Consider the following 21,209-nt stretch of genomic DNA (forward strand, 5'->3'; position numbering starts at 1 on the left):
CAAATAATAAACAAATGGATAATAAAAATAAAATAAAACCAGAAGAAAACATTCAAAAATCAACAATAAAATATTTCAAACTCGAATGTCCAGAAGATATTGAGAAAACTAATCAAAAAATTCTGCAATCAATATTATTCAAAAGATGCATGTATCGTTTACTACCACTACCGTACACGTAATGTATACATAGGCGTATGCCTATCGATCAGCAAGACGTGGAGAATGGGAAACAATGGCTCGAGATCATGAAAGATTTCAAATGCGGATTAAAAAATTAGGTGAAATTATAGATCCAATATTAATCAAAAAACATAATGAATTTTGTAAAACTAAAAATAAATAAAGAAACATTTTTTTAAAATACAACATTGGTTTATAGATATTTATTTTACTTTTATATAATACATTTTTAGAAATTATTCTTCGCTGTCTGTTTCTTGATCTTGTTCTTCAATGTCTTCTTCGCTTTCTTGTTCTTCTATGAATCTCCGTTCGATTTTTTCATTTTTATTCCATAGCTCAAATAATTCTTGTATGAGTGGTGTTAAAGTTGGAATTGCAGTCCGATCAAAATATTTTAATACAAGATCCTTTTCATCATAGACGTATGGTGGTAGCTCAAATAAGTCAATTAATTTAATTTGACTCTCAGTCATTGAATATACTTCATCATACGTATCCAAAAACATTTCGAATCGTAGAAGTTCAACTTTTTTCCAATGTATATGTAAATCTTCAAGAAATGACTCCAGCTTTTCTTGTTGTGTATTATATTCAGCATTATTCATCAAAAAATTTTGATAAATTTCAGACTCTATTTGACACTGTTCCATTATAATTTTTAGTTATAACTTATATTTACTTTATTAATGTTCACACACCACAAGTTGATATATTAATGAGCTCTACTCAAGCTTTTTTCGAATTCACAAGGCCCCTCCTTTGTGTATATATTGATGCGTGCGCACATGCACTGTAGTGTTTTATAACGTATATGTAAAAACCGTTGACCCTAATTTTTTTTTAAAAATAAACATTGGTTAGTCATCATAAATTTTGATGCTCACATAAAATATATATGTGAGGTTTTATTATTTTTTTCAAATTATTTTTTTTTTATTATTTTGACATGGAATACAATTTTTTTTTTTTGGTAATGGTCCATCAAATGCATCTGTATATAATCCCAAAAAATTAAAATGTTCTTTACAACGACGCTCTTCGATGAATTTATGGTTGTTTTTCAGATTTTCAGGCAATTTATCCCAAATTTCATCCATTGATTCCGAGGCGTATGAAAGTATAAAATTTTCTGGTAAAATTTCTATATCTTCTTTTCTAAGTTTCGATAAATTTTTTAATGCATAGTACAACTGTATAGATTTATTAAGAGATGATTTCTCACCCCAATAATTCTGAAACCATAGTTTTAATTGTTGCACATTGTCAAGTGCACAATGACAATTACGTATAGCATAATGAATTCCTGGATGACTTGTTATTTGATTTTTTATTGTTCTTATCCCTGGAGAATCCATTGAATATAAATCAATTATTACTTTTGAATTGTCAGTGATTTCATCCAACCACTTTTTTTTCTCGTCACCTTTGACGTATATATAACAAGCTGATTCCAAAACGTTAGAAATTATCAGTTTTATGTCATTATAAGATACATCACCACACTCCCACGATAACCCATGCCAATTGCGTATCAACCACAGATTAATTGACTTGTATTTTGCAGGTAGATGATTCCATGTATTTGGTGGCTTAAATACAAAACAATGTGTTTCGTTGTTTTGAACATTAATTGCAGCAAACTCTTTTAAAACAAATGCGTTGTGAGGTTGCTTAAATCCTTGTATATCTACAATCAATTCCATATTTTTTTTAACTTCTTCGTCACGAACACGTTTAATGCACTGATAGGTTTTCAATTAAAAAAATCGTTTTGTAGAAACAAATACATATATATAATAATTTACATATACGTAAAACTTGATATTATTATGTTGCCCCACTTATATCGGAATTTTTTCGTTAATGACGCATGCTTTTATTTTATATTTTTTTCTAAGAAAAAGCCATAAATTTTTTATGTATTTATATGAACGAAAACCGTTAATAACGTTTATATAAACAATCTCTTTCATCATACATGAGTCAACGACATCCGGTCCCCGTCTCCCGTCTCCCGTCTCCCGACTCCCGTCCCCCCATTTTTAATCTCCATACTCTCAACCCTCATCCCCCCAATCTCAACTACACACACATCCCTCAATCCTCAACATCTTATCTACACCCCCAACTACCCTCCAAAAACTACCCTTTATTTTTTTTTTTTTTTCATTTTATTTTTTTTTTTTACAAATTTTAATTAAGGGATGATTAATTAAGGGATGATATAGAACCGGCCCTGTTTCCCTACTAATAGTAATTTACATTACAATTTATACATTTTGTTGTTATTGTTTATTTTTCTTTTCATCAAGTTTAATGAGTTTTTTTTTTTATATTAAGTTAACATAATTATATGTAAAAAGATTTATTTTTGAATATCTAAATCAGCTGCCAGAAGCATCTGTCTATACTACAAAAAAGCTAACATATTTTTAAATACTATTTTTGACTTGTTCATCTTTTTGTGATGGTTGATGCACAACTATTCTGTAAGTTTGTAATGAATAAATATAAATAACAATGAAATGTCACATAAAGTGAATAATATTTAAAACAAGACATCATTATCAACGAATTTCTCGATAGTATAATTGATCTATCACATGTTAATTTTGATGACAATGAAAGATGGTTGCTGTCAGTGAGTGACAAAATATCATCAAATGTCGAAGATCTTCAAGCTTGGTAAAGAAAAGATTTATCAGTAAGTTCACTTAATGATTTGTCAAATGATACAACAAAAAGAATTGATAAAAGAACCGTTACGAGACCGAAAAAAAAAAATGGAAGAATGAGTTCGGAATTAATAGTGGATATAACATTACCAACAAGTAATGATGTTTAGAAATTAAATTATCAACAAGAATCATCAACAAAAATAAATAATGAAAATGATAATAAAAATCAAAAATACAAAGAACATGTGTCAGCAATGTTGAGACCATCAGTGTCAGGCACGTTATTTATATCATTGTCATTATCAAATGGTCTAGAAAATTTTGATGCGTTTTTAAATATGTCACAATCAAATGGTATCAATTCGTTCATCAATTGAACGACTATATTTAAGGATGCAACAATTATGAACACATCAAGAACATTTTTTTTTTAGAAACATCAACAACAGATATTGATAAAATTAATGAAAACGAAATTAACAATAATAAATTTACAATGGAATGAATCATTCACAATGACATTGGTGATTTTTTAGCAATCGCTGTTTCACAAATTTTGACTGAATCACTGATGCAAATAAGTATGTTTAGTGATGTTTCTGAAAGTAATCCATCTTCAAAAGATTATTTGGATAATTCAAATGGTAAAATTGACGATAGTTTTCACAGTAAAACTCTTACTATAATACAAATATTACTTTTACGTCTAACTCGTTAAATGTATCGGGCAAAAAAAAAAAATAAGAACAGATTCAGACTCAAATTATTATTTAGAAGGAAATCAAAACATTAATGACAGTATTCATTTACAACTATCTTCAAACTCAACACTCAACTGTCCTAAAAATCAAGATGATGATGATTGTGATGATAAAAATACGAAATTTAGATTTTCCAGATGTGACATCAATAAATCGCTAACTTTCCCTGGTGGAAATATTTCTCCGAATTTTTCCGAATTTCTCTGTGATTACTCCGAATTTCTCCGCCGTTACTCCGAATTTATCCGCGATTACTCTTAATTTCTCCCAAATTGACCCATGCGGAGAAATGAATGGAAAAATTTTTCTCCTCCTCGTTGATTTCGGAAGGATTTTTCTGCGGTGAAATTATTTTTTCCACATGTTTCTCGGCGTGTGTTTTTTCCGCAGAGAAATATTTCCGAAGGTTCCCTTACCCAAGTTGATTCGGAGAAACGGTGAAAAAATTTCTCCTCATCGTTGATTTGAGGAAAAATTTGTCAGCAGTAAAATTCTTTTTTCACACGGTTGGAGAAATGGCAGACAAATCTCTCCACCCTTTCTCTAACTTTCTCCGTCATTTGTTTAATTTTTTTCTAACTTTTTTAATTTTCAATTTTGCCAAAAAAAAATGACTAATTATTAATTGTTACATAACGCAAAGCATAATGATGTTTATTTTTTTTGAAAAAAATGAAAATTCGAAGACACTTTTTTCCAAAAAAGTTGATATGCCTGAGGTACTTGGTCTACAAAACTCCCGTGATCGTTTCATCAAATTAATAAATGTGGAGAGATGGGTGGAAAAATTCCTCCTCGTCGCTGATTTCGGAAGAATTTCTCTGTGGTAAAACTTTTTTCTACACGTTTCTCCGCGTTTTTTTTATCGCGGAGAAATATTTCTGAACGTTTCTCCACCCAAGTCGATTCAGAGAAAATTCGTAAAAAATTTCTCCGCGGTGAAATTATTTTTTTCGCATGTTTTTCCGCGTATTGTCATCGTGGAAAAATATTTCCGAACGTTTCTCCACCCAAGTCGTTTCGGAGAAAGTTCGGAAAAAAAATTTGATATTTTTCTTCACTCATTTCTTCACATGGGTCAATTTGGGAGGAATTCGGATTGATCGTGGAGAAATTCGGAGTATATGCGGAGAAATTCGGAGTAATTGCGGAGAAATTCAGGAGAAATTGCGGAGAAATATTTTCACCAGGGTTTAGCCTACGTTTTAACAGAACATTGAAATAATTATGAATTGACGATTAAAAAAATAATTTAAACTTAAAAATTAAAATTAACCAATGAATTCATTCAACTATAATAAATTGTATATATGTATATAAACGCAAAAAAAAAAAAAAACTCATTCAACTTGATGGAAAAGAAATAAACAAAAGCTATTTTATTTTTTTAATACAAAAAGATGTGGTACCAAAAAAAGTCAAGAATTAAATATATTTTCAATGCATATAATTAAGTCTTAACTGTTGACAAAATTTTAAACTTGACCCCACCTTTTTTTCCCAATTATCTAATTAACAGGAAAGACATCTAGATACCTCACTTCAGCATATTACTTTTTCTCATCAATTTTAATTGTAATCAATGAATTTGTTATTGACTGATTATCAATGTAATTTATCAAGTAAATTTGTCATTTATAGGCATTTTTTAATTTTTAGTTTTTAATTTATAAGTAATTTTTGAAAAAATAGTCTACTAATAAAGCGTCGTCGATTAAAACATTGCCGGAATTGATCGGTCAATATTTGTAATTGGGCCATGTCCAAAAATGGGCATATTGAATCTAATAAGGCCCAAAAAGTAAAAAAAAATATCATATCTGTTTTTGGAAAAAGAAAAAACCTGAATTTGTTTTAACATCGACTGATTCGGTTCATCGGTTCAAAAAATATTGTAAAAAACAGTTTGTGACACTACATATCGTTGAATAAAAAAAAAAATAAACAACCGAAAAATTTGAAAAAAATATCGTAGAGTCTACAGATGAAGCGTCGTCGATTAAAACATTGCCGGAATTGATCGGTCAATATTTGTAATCAGGCCATGTCCAAAAATGGGCATATTAAATCTAATAAGACCCAAAAAGTAAAAAAAAGTATCATATCTGTTTTTGAAAAAAGAAAAACCTCAATTTGTTTTAACATCGACTGATTCGGTTCAGCGGTTTAAAAAACATTGTAAAAAAACAGTTTGTGACACTAAATATCGTTGAATAAAAAAAAAAAAAAAAACAACCGAAAAATTTGAAAAAAATATCGTAGAGTCTACTAATAAAGCGTCGTCGATTAAAACATTGCCGGAATTGATCGGTCAATATTTGGAATTGGGCTATGTCCAAAAATGGGCATATTAAATATAATAAGGCCCCAAAATTGGAAATAAATATGACGATTGCTTTTGGCCAAAAAAAATAAAGAAAATAAGCATCTCACAAGCCAATTCGATTCAGGACTCCACGTTTTATCTCGAAATAACAAAAAGTCACAGAAAAGCAAAAACATAAGTGTCCTACGGAACACTAAAAAGTAACAAAAAAGAAAAAATATATTGTGACGAGACTCGCTCGTCTACCTTAAATTAAAATTATATTAATTTTTCTTGAATATTTTTTCTTTATTATTATTATTGTACGGTTGACCAGTGACGCTTTTATTATTTTTATTTTTGTGAGTAAAGAGGGGAATAACCGGTTTGTACACTAATAATATCCCCTCTAGTACTACCATTCCCACCGTGTGCCCTACTATGATTTTGACTGGTCAATTTGAGTAACTTCATTGAGATTGGTGCATATCAGTCATAGTGGGAATAAAATTGGAAAGGGTAGAATCACAGCTATTTAAGCTGTGGCACAGCACGCACAACGACATTCCCTTGCCTACAGCCGCAATGAGTCCAGGTTCTCTGGCGAGTTATCCCAGAACCTCGGACAACCCCTCCCTTGCCCCCTTGGAATTAGAGTCATCCATTCCATAGCTTTAGGAAGTGGAGCCATCCCTTCCACCAAGGTCTAGGAGCAGGAGTCATCCATCCTAAGATTCCATCCTTTTACCTTGGGCATTGTCAGTAATGTGTGGTTCTTTTGTCTCCCTTTGTTAGTAAGCGTACTTGGTCAATCTTTTATTGTGTTGTATTTGGATATTAGATAAATTTTCGTATTTAATTATTGAATAAACTTGGTTAATTTTGAGTACAATAATTATCGTTTTGTTGAGTGATTTATTTTTCCATTGTTTTATTATTTCAGTGACGTAATTTTAATATTCTTTACCCGTCCCTCTCTCCACAAACCAGCATACTAAGCGACCCAGGCAAACCCCTCAACTTAATTTTAAGATTTACTATTGCAGGTCCGGATCAACATCTTTGGATTATTGTGCGTTATTTGGATTCTTTGGATTATTGTGCGTTATTTGGATTATTTGGTTATTGTGTGTTATTTGGTTATTTGGTGCTATTTGGTTATTTGGTATTTGGTTATTTGGTTAGTTCTCAGGTCGTTTTGTTGTTTTAGCGAAGTAGAATAAAGCAACTGGCATATTTTAATTGTCGTTTTTGGTGATGTTAGCGACGTAGAATAAAATCTCTGTGTAGTTTTAGTGACGTTTTTCGTTTGTTTTAGCGTCGTCGAATTAGATTTACTGTCCCTCTTTTGTCTGAAAAATAAGTTGATCCGAGCTTGTAGGTAAAGTCTGAGAATTGAGTGAGAAGGTAACAATGTCACGTTACAATATATTAGTCAACAAATAATCTAACTAATTTTTAATATGTATAACTTTTACAAATTGTTTATCAGCTACTAGTAACCTGTTAATGGAGTAATCTGTTGGAACTGTCAATAAATAAGCAAATAAATAAATAAATAAATGTAAATTTCATATTTATATATGTATAATATACATTGAACCAGGTGGGGTCAAGTTCAAAATTTTGTCAACAGTTAAGACTTAATTATATGCATTGAAAATATATTGAATTCTTGACTTTTTTTGGTACCACATCTTTTTGTATTAAAAAAATAAAATATATAATAATTTATATCTGAAAATATACAAAATCAGTAGTTTAAGGACAGTCCCTGAATTCGCTTTTATGTCAATGGACTAGTCCTCAAACTGCAATATGCACAAATTCATCAGTTCATACGTATAATATATGAATTTGTTCATATCTTTGTTTGAGGACTAGTCCATTAATATAACAGCGAATTCAGGGACTGTCCTTACAATACTGATCTCGTACATTTCCAGATATACACTTAGTACGAATTTGCAATTTAATTAAATTAATAAAATAAAATGATTATTACAATGAAAATCCAAGCAGCTATTTTTTTGTCGTTTTTTTTCGAAAATAGTATTGCAACGAGAGTATAATAAAAAATATAATATTGAGTCATGTGCTGCTTAAAACATCATTTTAAAACAGCAAAAATATAATTTTATGTCATAAATTAATGAAATTTCGAATTGGTACTAAAGATACATAAAATATAAATTCGTGTATTTAGTAATTCGAGGACAAATTAATCGATATAACAATGAAATCGAGCACTGTTACTAAACTATCAGATTAGATTAAAAAATTATTCTTACTTTCACTGCTGGTTTTCTTGTTTATAACCGGAACCCATGGTTTATCTGCAAATTAACGTTTTATTTAGGGATAATGATCTGAATATGAATTATAGAAAAAAAATAATATTGACAATAGTTACCTGAATCGTCATTTTCAGAGTCAGCGTTTTCAGAATCATCTAGAATGAAAAATTTACATGTATTATTGAGTGTATATGAGTGTAATTTTAATTTTCTATCTATAAAAGTTTTTATCATAATTATTTTTCGTTAATTTTGTTGGGCCCCAAAATCAAGTTTACATGAAAGTAAATATGTCCTCGAAGTAACCCTGTGGTAAAGTCTATTACATATATATGTTTATGAACATAAATATATTTGTATATGTTTGTTATTTTTTTAACGATTCAACGAATTTTTTTATTATTTTAACAACACTTGCATGGTACTTATTGAAATCAGTATTTTTATCTCAAAAATTTAATAATTATGACAATTTTTTTAATTTATGTCGCTGCGTCCCCAAAATCAAGTCTAAACGCAATTAAACGTTCTCAAACTAATTCGCTCGTAAAGTCTTTCATATGTATATAAACATAAAAATGAACGTTTTTTCTTTATCTAACGATTCAACTATTTTTTTTTTTAACAGTATTTGTACATCAGTAATTAAAATTTATGTTTTTCTTTCAAGAATTTTGTAATCAATTTTTTTTTTTTTCTAATCATGATGTTGCGTCCCCAAAATAAAGTGTACATAAAATCAAACGGAATAAAAAATATGTATATAAAAAATATCATACCATTATATTTTGAGGCTTCAGGTGCTTGTGAGTCCATCGTTGAAGCAGTGACCTTTGATACTTGTTTATAATTTGTTGTCTCATTATCTGATGCTTCTTTATCTGAATTTTCACCTTGATTGCTGATGTCGTTGTTGTTATATTCACCACTATTTCCGCAAGCCGTTTCAAGTACGCCTAACATTTGCACTATTTCTTGTGCAATATCTTGTATTTGATAAAATTCTTTATGGATCCGAATGTCATGACCAAGATGATCAGCCACAACTGATCGTTTTGTATTATTGGAATTAAATGACTCTAAATTGGTGGCTAAATGCTCGCGAAGCTCTGTTCCCCGCAGTGTATGTGGTTTTGAAGCACCACAAGTGACTGAGTATTCTCGCATTAAAGCACATGCTCTATAATACATGGCTTTATATCCAATACTTCCTGGCGTACCAAAAACATAAGGATTTTTAGCATCAACTTTTGCTAATTCTCTATTTTCTATTATTGTAGAAATCGCAGTAAACATTGTATTGTCCAATAACACTGGCACGGAACGCACCAGTTTGCCACGTATTTGCAAGAGCTTATATTTTTCACATGTTTTTTGTTTATTTTCTGGCAGTTTTTTCACAATGTCAGCGTGAGTCGTATCATCTATTGTTTCGCAAGAATTGAAATCAGCAACAGTGATTCTTTCCATCTCTCCAGCACATCGTCGACTAAAAATCTGAACAATTAATAACGTGCTTTTGGTTAGCTCTTGCCAAGCGTTACTTGAAAATTTTTCTTTCAAGTCATTGAGTGCATTTATTTGTTTATTTTTTAAAAATGTCATTAAACATGTAACATCCTCTAACGCTGGCAATTCAACTTTTTTTTTTCTACGATTTTGTTGTTGAGTTTCGCGAACTTTCTTACTGACATGAGCATTCCATCTTCTTTTTAGAAGTCGTTGAAAATCTTTAACATTTTCCTTTTGTAATTTATCACCAACTTTTGAATGTTCGCAAATCAATAAGTTGGAAACATCGTTCAACAAAGTGCCAATTGCTGCAGCGGTTGCGGGGGACTTGAATGATTCGCCATCTTCACTCAAGCCTGCCACCTGATCAACTGCTTTCAAGCAGTCATCAAAATTATTAGGATGGATTAATGTTTTTAAATCATAAATATTGTGATTATTCGTTTTAGCTTCTAAAACAAGTCTGGCAAGAATCCGAAATCTTTGACGGACCATATCATAATTTCTCTCAGGCTTATATTGTACTGCTAGTAAGTTACCATAGATTATAATTAATTCGTCCAACTTTGCATGGTTCCCAACCTCATTAGTATCCAATACAGATAAAATATGGCGTAAATTTTCACTAATTTTAGGACGACAATCATCAGCTAGCTTTTTGGCTGCTTGTTGTGGTGTTTTTCGTCCATTTACTGATATACCTGGACACTTTTTATGATGAACAGCAAAAGTGGGTTTGCGAAGTGAAGCAAGACAGTTTGGACAATAAACAAAATCTTCTGCTGATACTGTGCGCGTAGGATTCGGGCGTCTTGCTACTTCACGAATTCGATTTGTCTCGTTGTTAAGACGATTAAATTCGAAACTGCTTTCATTCCTCAAATAATTAAGCATTGCTTTCCGCAACGGGTCGTTTGGCTTGTATGCTGTAATTTTCTGCACACGTGGTTCGTTCCTGTGCTCAGTCATAAAATGACGAGAAATTTTAGCAACTCTTTTTCTACAAAATATACAAGAATATTTTTTTGTCCCAGCATCAGAGTTTACTATTAGTATATTTCGTTACAAGTGCCCACTCAGAGAGTGTGCTCTCAACGAATTTGGAGGGGCAAGCACGAGCCTTGGCGAGTGTTTCCCCTCCAAATGAGTTGTGAGCGGGCTCTCTGATTGGGCACATGTAACGAACCATATTTTATGTTACTAGGGACAGTGGTAATAATGTGTGAATTTCTAAAAAGCGCACTACCCCTCTTGCGCTTTGGAAATTCACACATTGTTCCCACTGCCCTTGTAACATAAAGTCATTTTCGGATCTGTGGTTTCTTTCCTCCTACTGCTCTTTTAATCAACGAATCACGTCCTTCCATATTTTGATTACCAAGATTTATAGTAGCACAAACGAGGTTCTGTTTCATTGATTAAGTCAGATTCATTGATTGATTCTTCATCAGGATTATAATCTATATCATCAGCTGTAAATAGAAAGTTTTTTTTCATCAATATTGTTGCGTCCCTAAAATCAAGTATACATGAAATTAAACGTCTTCAAACTAGCTTATTGGTAAAGACGTTTATATATATATAGAAAAATAAAAACATATATGTTATATATTTTTAACAGTGTAACGGATTGTTTTTTCTATTTTTTACAGCATTTGAATGTTAGTTATAAAAATTAATATTTTTTTTCTAAAAATTTAATAATTATTACTTTTTTCAAAATTAATGTTGTTGTGTCCCCGAAATCGAGTCTTCATGAAATTAAAAGTCCTCGAACTAGCTTATTGGTAAAGACGTTTATATATATATAGAAAAATAAAAATATATATGTTATTTATTTTTAACAGTGTAACGGATTGTTTTTCCTATTTCTAACAGCATTTAAATGTTAGTTAATAAAATTAATATTTTTCTTTTAAAAATTTAATAATTATTACTACTTTCTAAATGATTGTTTTTGTGTCCCCAAAATCAAGCCTTCATCAATTTAAACGTCCCCAAAACCAGTTGTGAATAAAAAAAAATATATATACAGTTTTTTTTTATGAAAAATAAAATCAAGTAAAGGCACTTACCATTATCAATTGTATTATTTTGCTCATCAACAACCACTGGATTAATGACGTCAATTGTAATAATTTCTTGACATTGTTTACCGTAACTTTTCTCACAGTTTGATAAAGCCAGCACCTGGTCATTTGACAAATTGAACAATTTGTCAACAAGTTTCCTAGAAAAAAAAAGTAAAGTATTAATATTTAATTCAATTCAACTTTTCTACGTATGTTCTTTTGTTGTTTAAAATTTTTTAAAGTTACCTGTTATATGTTGATTCATCATTTGGATCAAAGTTTTGATGCATGCGAGCACAAAGTTCATCATCTAGGTCTAAATTTGTCGCTTGTCCATCTGTACATTGTGTGATAGGTGTTGAATTAAGAATGTTGCTTATTCTTTTTCAAAATTAAGTCCACCATCGGACAAGTTAAAGTTTGATAGTGAATATTGTAAATCGGTTTCATTACTCGATGTTTCAAGATTATTGATTGCAGATGTATTTGGAGCACAACTTGACTCTAAAATATTTCCACTTTCTATTGCATCTGTACTTTTATTTTGAGTATTGCTTGAAAGCAGAAATGATACATTTTTTCCTGACAATCTTTTTTCAAATCTTTCATCATTTATTTCACCATTATCGATAGCCAAAGTACTCGATGCCGTTGATGATATTTCAAGACTACTACCGTCTGTTTTTTCAAAGACTGGTGAATTGATTATCTGTGATATTGATTGCCATGGAAATGAATCTTGAATACTCTCATTTCAGGCTTAAATTTGTAAAAACAGTGTCCCTGTTTTCTTTATCAAAACTTTTACGCACAGGTGCAATAGTTTCTATTCTTTTAGAATTTCCAGGCATTAGATCTTTGAATAACCTTTTTCTTGGATGTCTTGGGAAACTTTTATTAATAATTTGAATTTTATTAAGACTTTTGTTTTTAGTATCTGCAGCATTCGTTACATTTTTTTTCTCATCACATTTGATAGTAGAATTATCATCTGTCATTATATTTGTCATAGTTGCACTGGTTGTTATCGTGGTACTTTGACTATCTTCAACCCGAGTAATAGATTTTCCATCATCTTTTTCAACACCAGCATTATCTGTAATTATCATTGATATTGTTGTATTTGTATTTGTTATATTTATATTTTCATCAACACCAGCATCATCTGTTATTTTTTGTGTCATTGTTGTATTTGATGTTATTGTTGTATTTTTATTATTATCAGCAATATTAATGGATTTTTCTCCATCTTTTCCAACACCAGCATCATTTGTAATTATCATTGATATTGCTGTATTTGTTATCTTTGTATTTTCACCATCATCAGGACAAGTAATAAATTTTTCCTCATTTTTTTTAACACCAGCATCATCTGTCATTGTTGTATTTGTTGTTAGCTTTGTATTTTGATTATTCTGAGCACTAGTACTAGATTTTTTCTCATCTTTTTTAACATTTAACTTTTTTAACATAACAACAGCATTATTCGTATTTATTTTTGTCAGTGATTTTAAAAATTGATCTCTATTAGGACCAAGAAGCCTTTTCAACATTTTATTTAAATCAGCCCGGTTACCTGTAAAATCCATTGATATAAAATTAATTTCTCTATACGATAAATATTTTAACTAATTTTATAATAATATTTTTCGATTATTAACTACAATTTTCAATTAACATAATCTGGTTAAAAAATAAATAAAGAATTAGTTAAAAAAAATAAGTGATTTTCAGTGGGAAGAAAATTTTGATATAAATAAATTAAATTCAATCGAAGATAACTCAGAGTGGGGCTACATACTTGAGGTTGATTTAGATTATCCAGTTAATTTACATAATGAACACAAAGACTTACCATTAACGCCAGAACGTCGAATACCACCTCTATCAACAAGTAAATGTCCAAAATTATTAGCAACGCTTTACAATAAAGAAAAATATATCATTCATTACAAAAATTTAAAACAATATGTATCTCTAGGAATGAAAACTAGAAAATTATATAGAGTTTTGAAGTTTAAACAACGAGCATGGTTGAAACCTTATATTGATACGGAATTCGAACTAAGGCAACATCACTTTTTGCTAAAAATCTTTTTAAATCATTAATAAATATATTTTTCGGAAAAATGTTGGAATCAACTCGTTCGCAAAGAATAATAAAATTAGTTTCTAGATATGGAGGACGTGGTGGAGCAAGAGCTCTAATATCAAAGCCCAATTTTCACAGTGCACTAATCATAGATGATTTAGTTATTATTGAGATGAAACGTCTTAGTATTCTTTTTAATAAACCAATATATGGAGGTTTTTGTATTTTAGATATTTCAAAAACAGTTATTTATGATTTTTATTACAATTATATTAAAAAAATATTTCAAGATAAAGTTAAATTTGTATATATGGATACTGATAGTGCAATTTTACACATTTTTACACCTGATATTTATGAATTTATTCGCAAAGAATGTGATAATTTCGATACGTCTAATTATCCAATTGATAACCGCTATAATATTCCTCAAAAAAATAAAAAAGTGCCAGGTATAATGAAAGATGAATGTAATGGGAAAATTATGAAGGAATTTATTGGTTTGCGTTCAAAAGCATACTCATTTTTAGTTGAAAATGAATCGTGCGTTAATAATGTAAAACTTCATAAAAAAGCTAAAGGGGTAAAAAAGTCATCAATGAAAACAATTACGTTTGAAGATTATAAAAATTGTGTGGAAAATCATGCAAAAATATCTAGAAAACAAAATTTAATAAGGTCAGAAAAGCATCAAGTTTATACAATTACTGAGAAAATCGCTTTAAGCTGGGACGATGATAAACGAGAACTCATTGAGAATAAAAATTATACTTTGCCTTGGGGCTATGCACAAGAGCTTAGAGATATATAAATTATTAATATTGTAATTTTATGTAACTCTTTTTAATAAAACAACCATGGAAAAAAAATTATTCTTTATTTATTTATTTATTGATATGTTTACAAAGCTCTTTTCTCTATCCATTGATTGTGTGATGCATCAAAACCAAGATATTTTACATACATTTTATTTCCTTTTTTTTCAACACTTTTTCGATTAAATATATATCTTTGTGTCGTACTTTTTGTAGTTCAGCTTCATAAAAACATCCTTGAATTGGGTTATGTTGATAGTCCACCAGCATATATGTAACTGGTAATGTTTTATTAATTTTTTTAATCGTGAAAATTTCAGTTGTCCAATTAGGTTTGTAACTTTTTTCAAACAATTGTTTGTATTTGCTTATTCTAACACTATCATTTAATTTAAATTTAAGTTTTTTATTATCATAATTAAATTTTTTAAATACAGTATTTTTTAAGATTTTTATATTTTCACCAACAACTTCCACAGGTGCCATTTTAATTGTTCGATATTTTGTTTTATTATATTGATCAATTAATTTTGATAATATTTTGATCCATTTGTAGTTGCCTTGAAGGCTAAATTCAAAAAATAATTTATTTTTAATTGTTCGATTGAATCTCTCAACAATTCCTGCCTTAATTTTCGAAAACGTAGAATACATATGCACATCATACTTTTTTAACATTGATTCAAAGTTTGAATTATAAAATTCCGTACCTTCATCAACATGAAGATTTTTACAAACACGACCTTTTTTAAAAATTGATTCCATTGCAGCTGATACTTCCTTTCCAGTTTTTGTTTTGAGCGCAGCAGCCCAACTGAATTTTGAAAAATTATCAATCACTGTTAAAATATATTTGTATCCCGAATTAACGTTTGAATATTCAATCATATCAATAAGATCCGCTTGCCATGTCTCATCTTTGTCACGAATATCAACTTTTCTTCTTAAAAAATTTTTCCTTGCTGGTGCGTGCAGTTCTCGCACAATATCTTTTTTAAATTCACTCATCTTCTTTTGATAGTTGTACAACGACTGAGATTTTTATTTTTTTTTTCAAATATTAATATATAATATTTGCCTCTCTTAATTCTTCAATAATTGACATTATTTCATTATTATGCCTCCCATTACCAGCTGTTTGTGAAGCAATGAGTAAGCGTAATCGATCAACGAGCTCATTGCTATCGTCCCAATAAATATAATTAACGTTTGATTTATTTTTCTTTTGAAGAGACATTGTTGTTGGAAGCAATCCAAACCCTCTTTTTTTCTTTTTCTCAATATATGGTTCAATAAATGTTATATATTTTGAAGACGCTGGATTTTTTATATAATTATTAATGCTATGATACCTTAAATGAGCATTTGTATTGAGAAGAATTTCAATATAATTTTTTTCATCATCATGAGTTATTTTTGTTTTATTTGGTTTTTTAAGAATCAATAATTCCATTAATCCAGGAGTTATTTCATATGTTGTGTGTGCAATATTAATTTTATTATTACTTTCAAATATTAAATCAGAATTTCCAATTTTTAATTTGTCCTTCATTTTTTTTACACCATAATCAGCATCCCAATGTAAAGTATTAATTTTTTGAAGGTATTCTTCAGATAATGGGTTAAAACTTGCTTCCTCAGTTGAATCAAATATTTCTTCTACATTACTATTACTTTCATGGAATACATATATCCTCTTCACTACTTGATTCATCAAACTCAGAAGCATCATCTTCATAATTAGTTTTTTTACTTGAATTTACTTTTATTTGATTTTGAACGTTATCATCATTAGCAATATTATGTTGCTTATCTTTATTCCTTGTTTCAAAATTAGCAGCTAATTTCTCAAGTGGTAAAATAACTGGTTTTAAATATTCATTAGATGTCTCAGTTATATTTTCTCTTTCTAATTTTAACATTTGATGTTTTTTGCGTATAACATTTTGAACTTTTTCCAATTCGTAAGAAATTTTGTTTCATCAGAGAGTAATTGTTTTGAGAGAGGCATGTTGATTCTTCGAAGTTACAATATCGACTAATTCTTTTATTAAAGAAATTTTTTTTTTTTTTATCATTTATATTTATAAAGCAGTCAAATTATTCAATTCACGATCCTTATCGATACACATAAAACAATATTTTTCTTTCCAACAATTAATACACATTTCACGAAATTTATTATATTCCATATCCATATTTACATGATCATGGTAAATATGTTGAAGATTCGTTTCATCGCTTGCAAACACTATTAAAAAATTAATATTATCGCGTATTGAATGTTTTGGTATTCTTGCATGAGACTGGCATAAATAAAATGAATCAACGGCTTTGTGTCGTCCCATGCAAAAGAAATCGCAAATATGGTCTTGCTTTTCAGTCGCCACATCATCAAATATAAACAATGAATTTTGTTTTGCCTCATCAACAGATATTACTTGATCATTGTTTGAAAATTTGTAATAATTAATATTTTCAAGAGGTTCTAATAATTTTTCCAAATATTGATATTTTGGTTGATATAGGGATTTACTATAAATATAAATATTTTCAAAACGTAAACCATTCGGGTCAACAATTAAACTCATTAATGCGTTAGTTTTACCACAGTTGCTACCTCCAATTATAGCACAGCGTATTGTGTTCGGCAACAAATCTCCATGTCGCTTTTCTTTTAATCCATCACCGCTTTTAGAAGTAATAATATCAAAATTTATAACTGGTAATTTTAGATCTTGCTTCCTGAATTCCATCTTAATGAATACTGAATGAAAATAGTATAAATTCAACGGTTTTATAGTAAGAAAATCAGTTTACAAACAACTATGATTGAACGCACACTCAAGAAAAGTAAAAATAAAAAACGTACTGGAGCAGGAGTGTTGAATAAATTCATTAATAAATTGCCATTCGAATTACACTTGCCAGGATATTCATATTGCGGTCCTGGTACGAAACTCGAAAAACGTTTGGCACGAGGAGATCCAGGAATTAATCCTTTAGACTCTGCATGTAAGCAACACGATATTGCTTATTTTAAAAATCGAGAAGATATAACAGCAAGAAACGCAGCTGACGATATTTTAGCTAGAGAAGCTGCCAAGCGTATTTTTAGTAAAGACGCAAGTTTAGGTGAGAGAGCAGCTGCTGCATTTGTTACTGGCGCAATGAAAATAAAATCGAAATTTGGTATGGGTTGTGCTAATAAAAAAGTTTGCAACAAAAACAAATTATTCACAAGATCTTTAGTGAAAAAGAAAAATACAACTGGCGGAAAATTAAAAATGAATAAAAAGCGGAGGAGCGCCAAGAAAAAACTCAAAAATAAAAAAAAAAAAATCTTGGAAAAAAAAATTCATTAATTGCAATTAAATCTTCATTAGAAGGTGCTCAACAAGCTATGAAAAATAAGGGTGGTAAATCTAGCATTGCAATGCCAAGAATTATACTAGTTTCAAATAATATTAGTAGTGGAGCTTTGCCACTTTTAATCCCAATATTATCAGCTCTATCTGCTATAGGGGGACTGGCTGGTGGCGCTTCTGGTATTGTGAAAGCTATGAATTCAGTAAAAGCAAATAAAGACCAATTAGAAGAAAATAAAAGACACAACAAGATGATGGAAACAATTTCAATGGGTAAAGGGCTGCGTTTGGCACCTTATAAAAGTGGTTTTGGGCTCTACTTGTCTCCAAAAAACTTGAATTGATGTTGCCTCAACGAGCACTAACTGACCGAGATATATTAAAATTTTCTAAACAATTAAAAATTCAAAATTTTAGAAGAGTTTTTATGCGTAATGATATGCCAAAAAGCGGCTCTTGGGAAAAGGAATCAGGAATTGTTAATTCGGATGATGAAAAAAATGCAGGAACTCATTGGGTTGCATATAAAAAATTAAACAAAAGTTTAGCAATGTATTTTGACAGCTTTGGTAACCTGCAACCACCAAAAGAACTCGTCAGATATCTCGATGTTGGCAACATTAATTATAATTATGAGCGTTATCAAGATTGGGATACTTTTAATTGTGGTCATTTATGTTCAAAATTTTTAACTGAAAAGGTATAAAAGTAGAATAAAAAATAAATTTAGCGTTAGTCTTTTATAAACTTTGGAGATGTTAACGTTGACCTTAACCGGCATATCATCCGTTCTCAAAGCTCAATACTTTCCATCAATACAATTATCAAGTGAAAAAAATTATTCATTAGCTCTTATTTCGTTTTTGTCATCCAATTCAATACCAAATATTGATGAAAATAATAACACAATCGAATTTGCAAGTTTGAATAAGGGTGAAAAAGAGAAAATTATAATTCCTACTGGAAGTTATGAGATTAAAGATCTTGCTGTGATTTTGAAACCGCACGGGATTGAATTAAGTTCTAATAATAATACACTTCATTCACAAATAAATATAACCCATTAATAATTTAAAGATTTGAGTTTTTAGCGAATAACAATGAAGTAACTCGAATATTGTACTTCAACATTTATTATAAATGATTTTCTGTATTCAATTAAAGTTGAATGTTTTGTTGATTGTTCTGGTTTTTTGGATTTTCGTCCACGTTTTTCACCTTTTGATAATAATGAATATGGTAATAGCCAAAATATCAAAGAGTCTTCGTATTCTGCAAAAATAAACAAGTCCAAATTTTAAAATTTTATCATTATGTCCAAGATAGTTTATAATGTTATCTGCTTACCAGTTCGAGCAGCTGATAAAATGCTCTGCCATTTGTTATCATCAGGATTTTCTATATTAATTTCTTGTAGTTTGCTCATGAATAATGGCTTGATTCTGGTCCAATTTTGTTGAAAAGTGTTTTCATAGCCAGGATAAAGTTTCAAAAAATCTGATACAAGCTGTGAACGACCAATAATAACATAATTAATAAAAATGACTTCGATTATTAAATGATTGTTAGTTAATTCATAATAATTTTGACTGTTTATTGTTTATATTAAAAATGACAATACCAATTCTTGCCCCTTGGCCAGAGAAAGACAAGGAAATTTTTGGAAATAACTGGAAATGGACATTCCATCAGTCAATAAAATTCTTCTTTCTGAATATGTATCACTCCACATTTTACTAACTGCATCCCATGGTGTGATTGTTGTTTCAAGTTTAGACATTTGTTCTTCTAAATTTACTACAATTGAAATTATTGTATTATTATAAATGAATTATTAATAAACTAATATAATTATTATATTCTAGAAATTTAATAAAATATAAATATACGTAACAACTCACGGTCTACTTCCTTTGATGTTTTTTTTAAAGATGTTTTTGTAGGTGCCAACATGCCATTCAAACGCAATTCACGTTTTTCATCCGCATAACGAGACAACAATTTTCCTGATGCTGGGAAGTAGTTAGGTAAGGAGAGTTCTGACTCACCCCCCTGCTGTGCGCTATTGTTCTTCACAGTGGGGGGTCTATTGTTGTTCACAGCGGGATCAATGGGGGGTCTATTATAGTTCATTTTTATTAAATTTTATGTTTTACTAATTTTTTTTTTATTTCATTTTTTTTTTTTTGTTCATTAAAATTTTTTTAATTATAATTGACAATCTATTTTTTAATTTTTTATCAATTTCATTTTTTTTATTTTATCTTTTAAATAAATTATAATTTTTCTTTTAAATAATTAATTTTTATTTGTGTATTTATGGGAATCGGGAGGTGAAAAATTATCGAATACTTTTTATTATAATCAACAAAGCAGACGTTCGTTGTCAATTTTTTATTCATATATATCACTATCTATATGATGATGATGATCATCATCATCATCAATAACAATATTTTTATTATTATCATCATCATTGATATTATTATTATCTTCTTCCTCATAATTTTCCAATATGATGATATTATTATCATTTTCATCATTATTATCATCATTATCATCATCACTGTGGTTCTCTTCATCATCATCAATAACAATATTTTCATTATTATCATCATCATTATTATTATTATCTTCTTCCTCATCATTCTCCAATATGATGATATTATTATCATTTTCATCATTATTATCATCATTATCATCATCACTGTGGTTCTCTTCATCATCAATACCATCACCTTCCATTCGATTCATGATCTCTTCATATTCGTCAAATTTTTCCCGTGATTTCTGTTGTTCGTCTAAATATTTCAGGAACTCTATAATAAATAAAATGAATAAAAAATCATAGAATGTTAACAATATAAAAAAAAAAAAAAAAAAACAGTTTTAAATCAATTAATTATTTGATAAAAATCTTACCTTTGCGAATGTTGCTTGTCCGTATTGATGACTTAAACAGCACACTTAATTTTCTTCCGCATAGTCGTATCTGAAACAAAAAACAAAAAAGAAATATTTCAGTTAATTTGACCTCGAAAATTGCAGGTTATCTACATCGGTTTCAATTGTGTCGTCGTAAAAATATAGGCATGTAGAAAAGTTAAGAAAAATATTGCTTTT

At 29.4% G+C, this 21,209-nt stretch overlaps 1 protein-coding gene across 1 annotated transcript; it reads right to left on the reverse strand.

The window, feature by feature from the left end:
• Positions 1-1,094: 1,094 nt before the first annotated feature.
• Positions 1,095-2,374, reverse strand: LOC122852021. Its single transcript, XM_044151572.1, has one exon. It carries the CDS (start codon positions 1,887-1,889, stop codon positions 1,104-1,106), a length of 786 nt encoding a protein of 261 aa, XP_044007507.1. The 5' UTR covers positions 1,890-2,374; the 3' UTR covers positions 1,095-1,103.
• Positions 2,375-21,209: the final 18,835 nt, after the last annotated feature.

This window comes from Aphidius gifuensis, linkage group LG3, assembly GCF_014905175.1.
Source record: "Aphidius gifuensis isolate YNYX2018 linkage group LG3, ASM1490517v1, whole genome shotgun sequence".
Classification (NCBI taxonomy): Eukaryota; Metazoa; Arthropoda; class Insecta; order Hymenoptera; family Braconidae; genus Aphidius; species Aphidius gifuensis.

What these genes read in the sequence shown, in the direction of transcription:
- LOC122852021 (XM_044151572.1), bottom strand. Translation starts at nt 1,889, where the DNA reads ATGGAATTGATTGTAGATATACAAGGATTTAAGCAACCTCACAACGCA.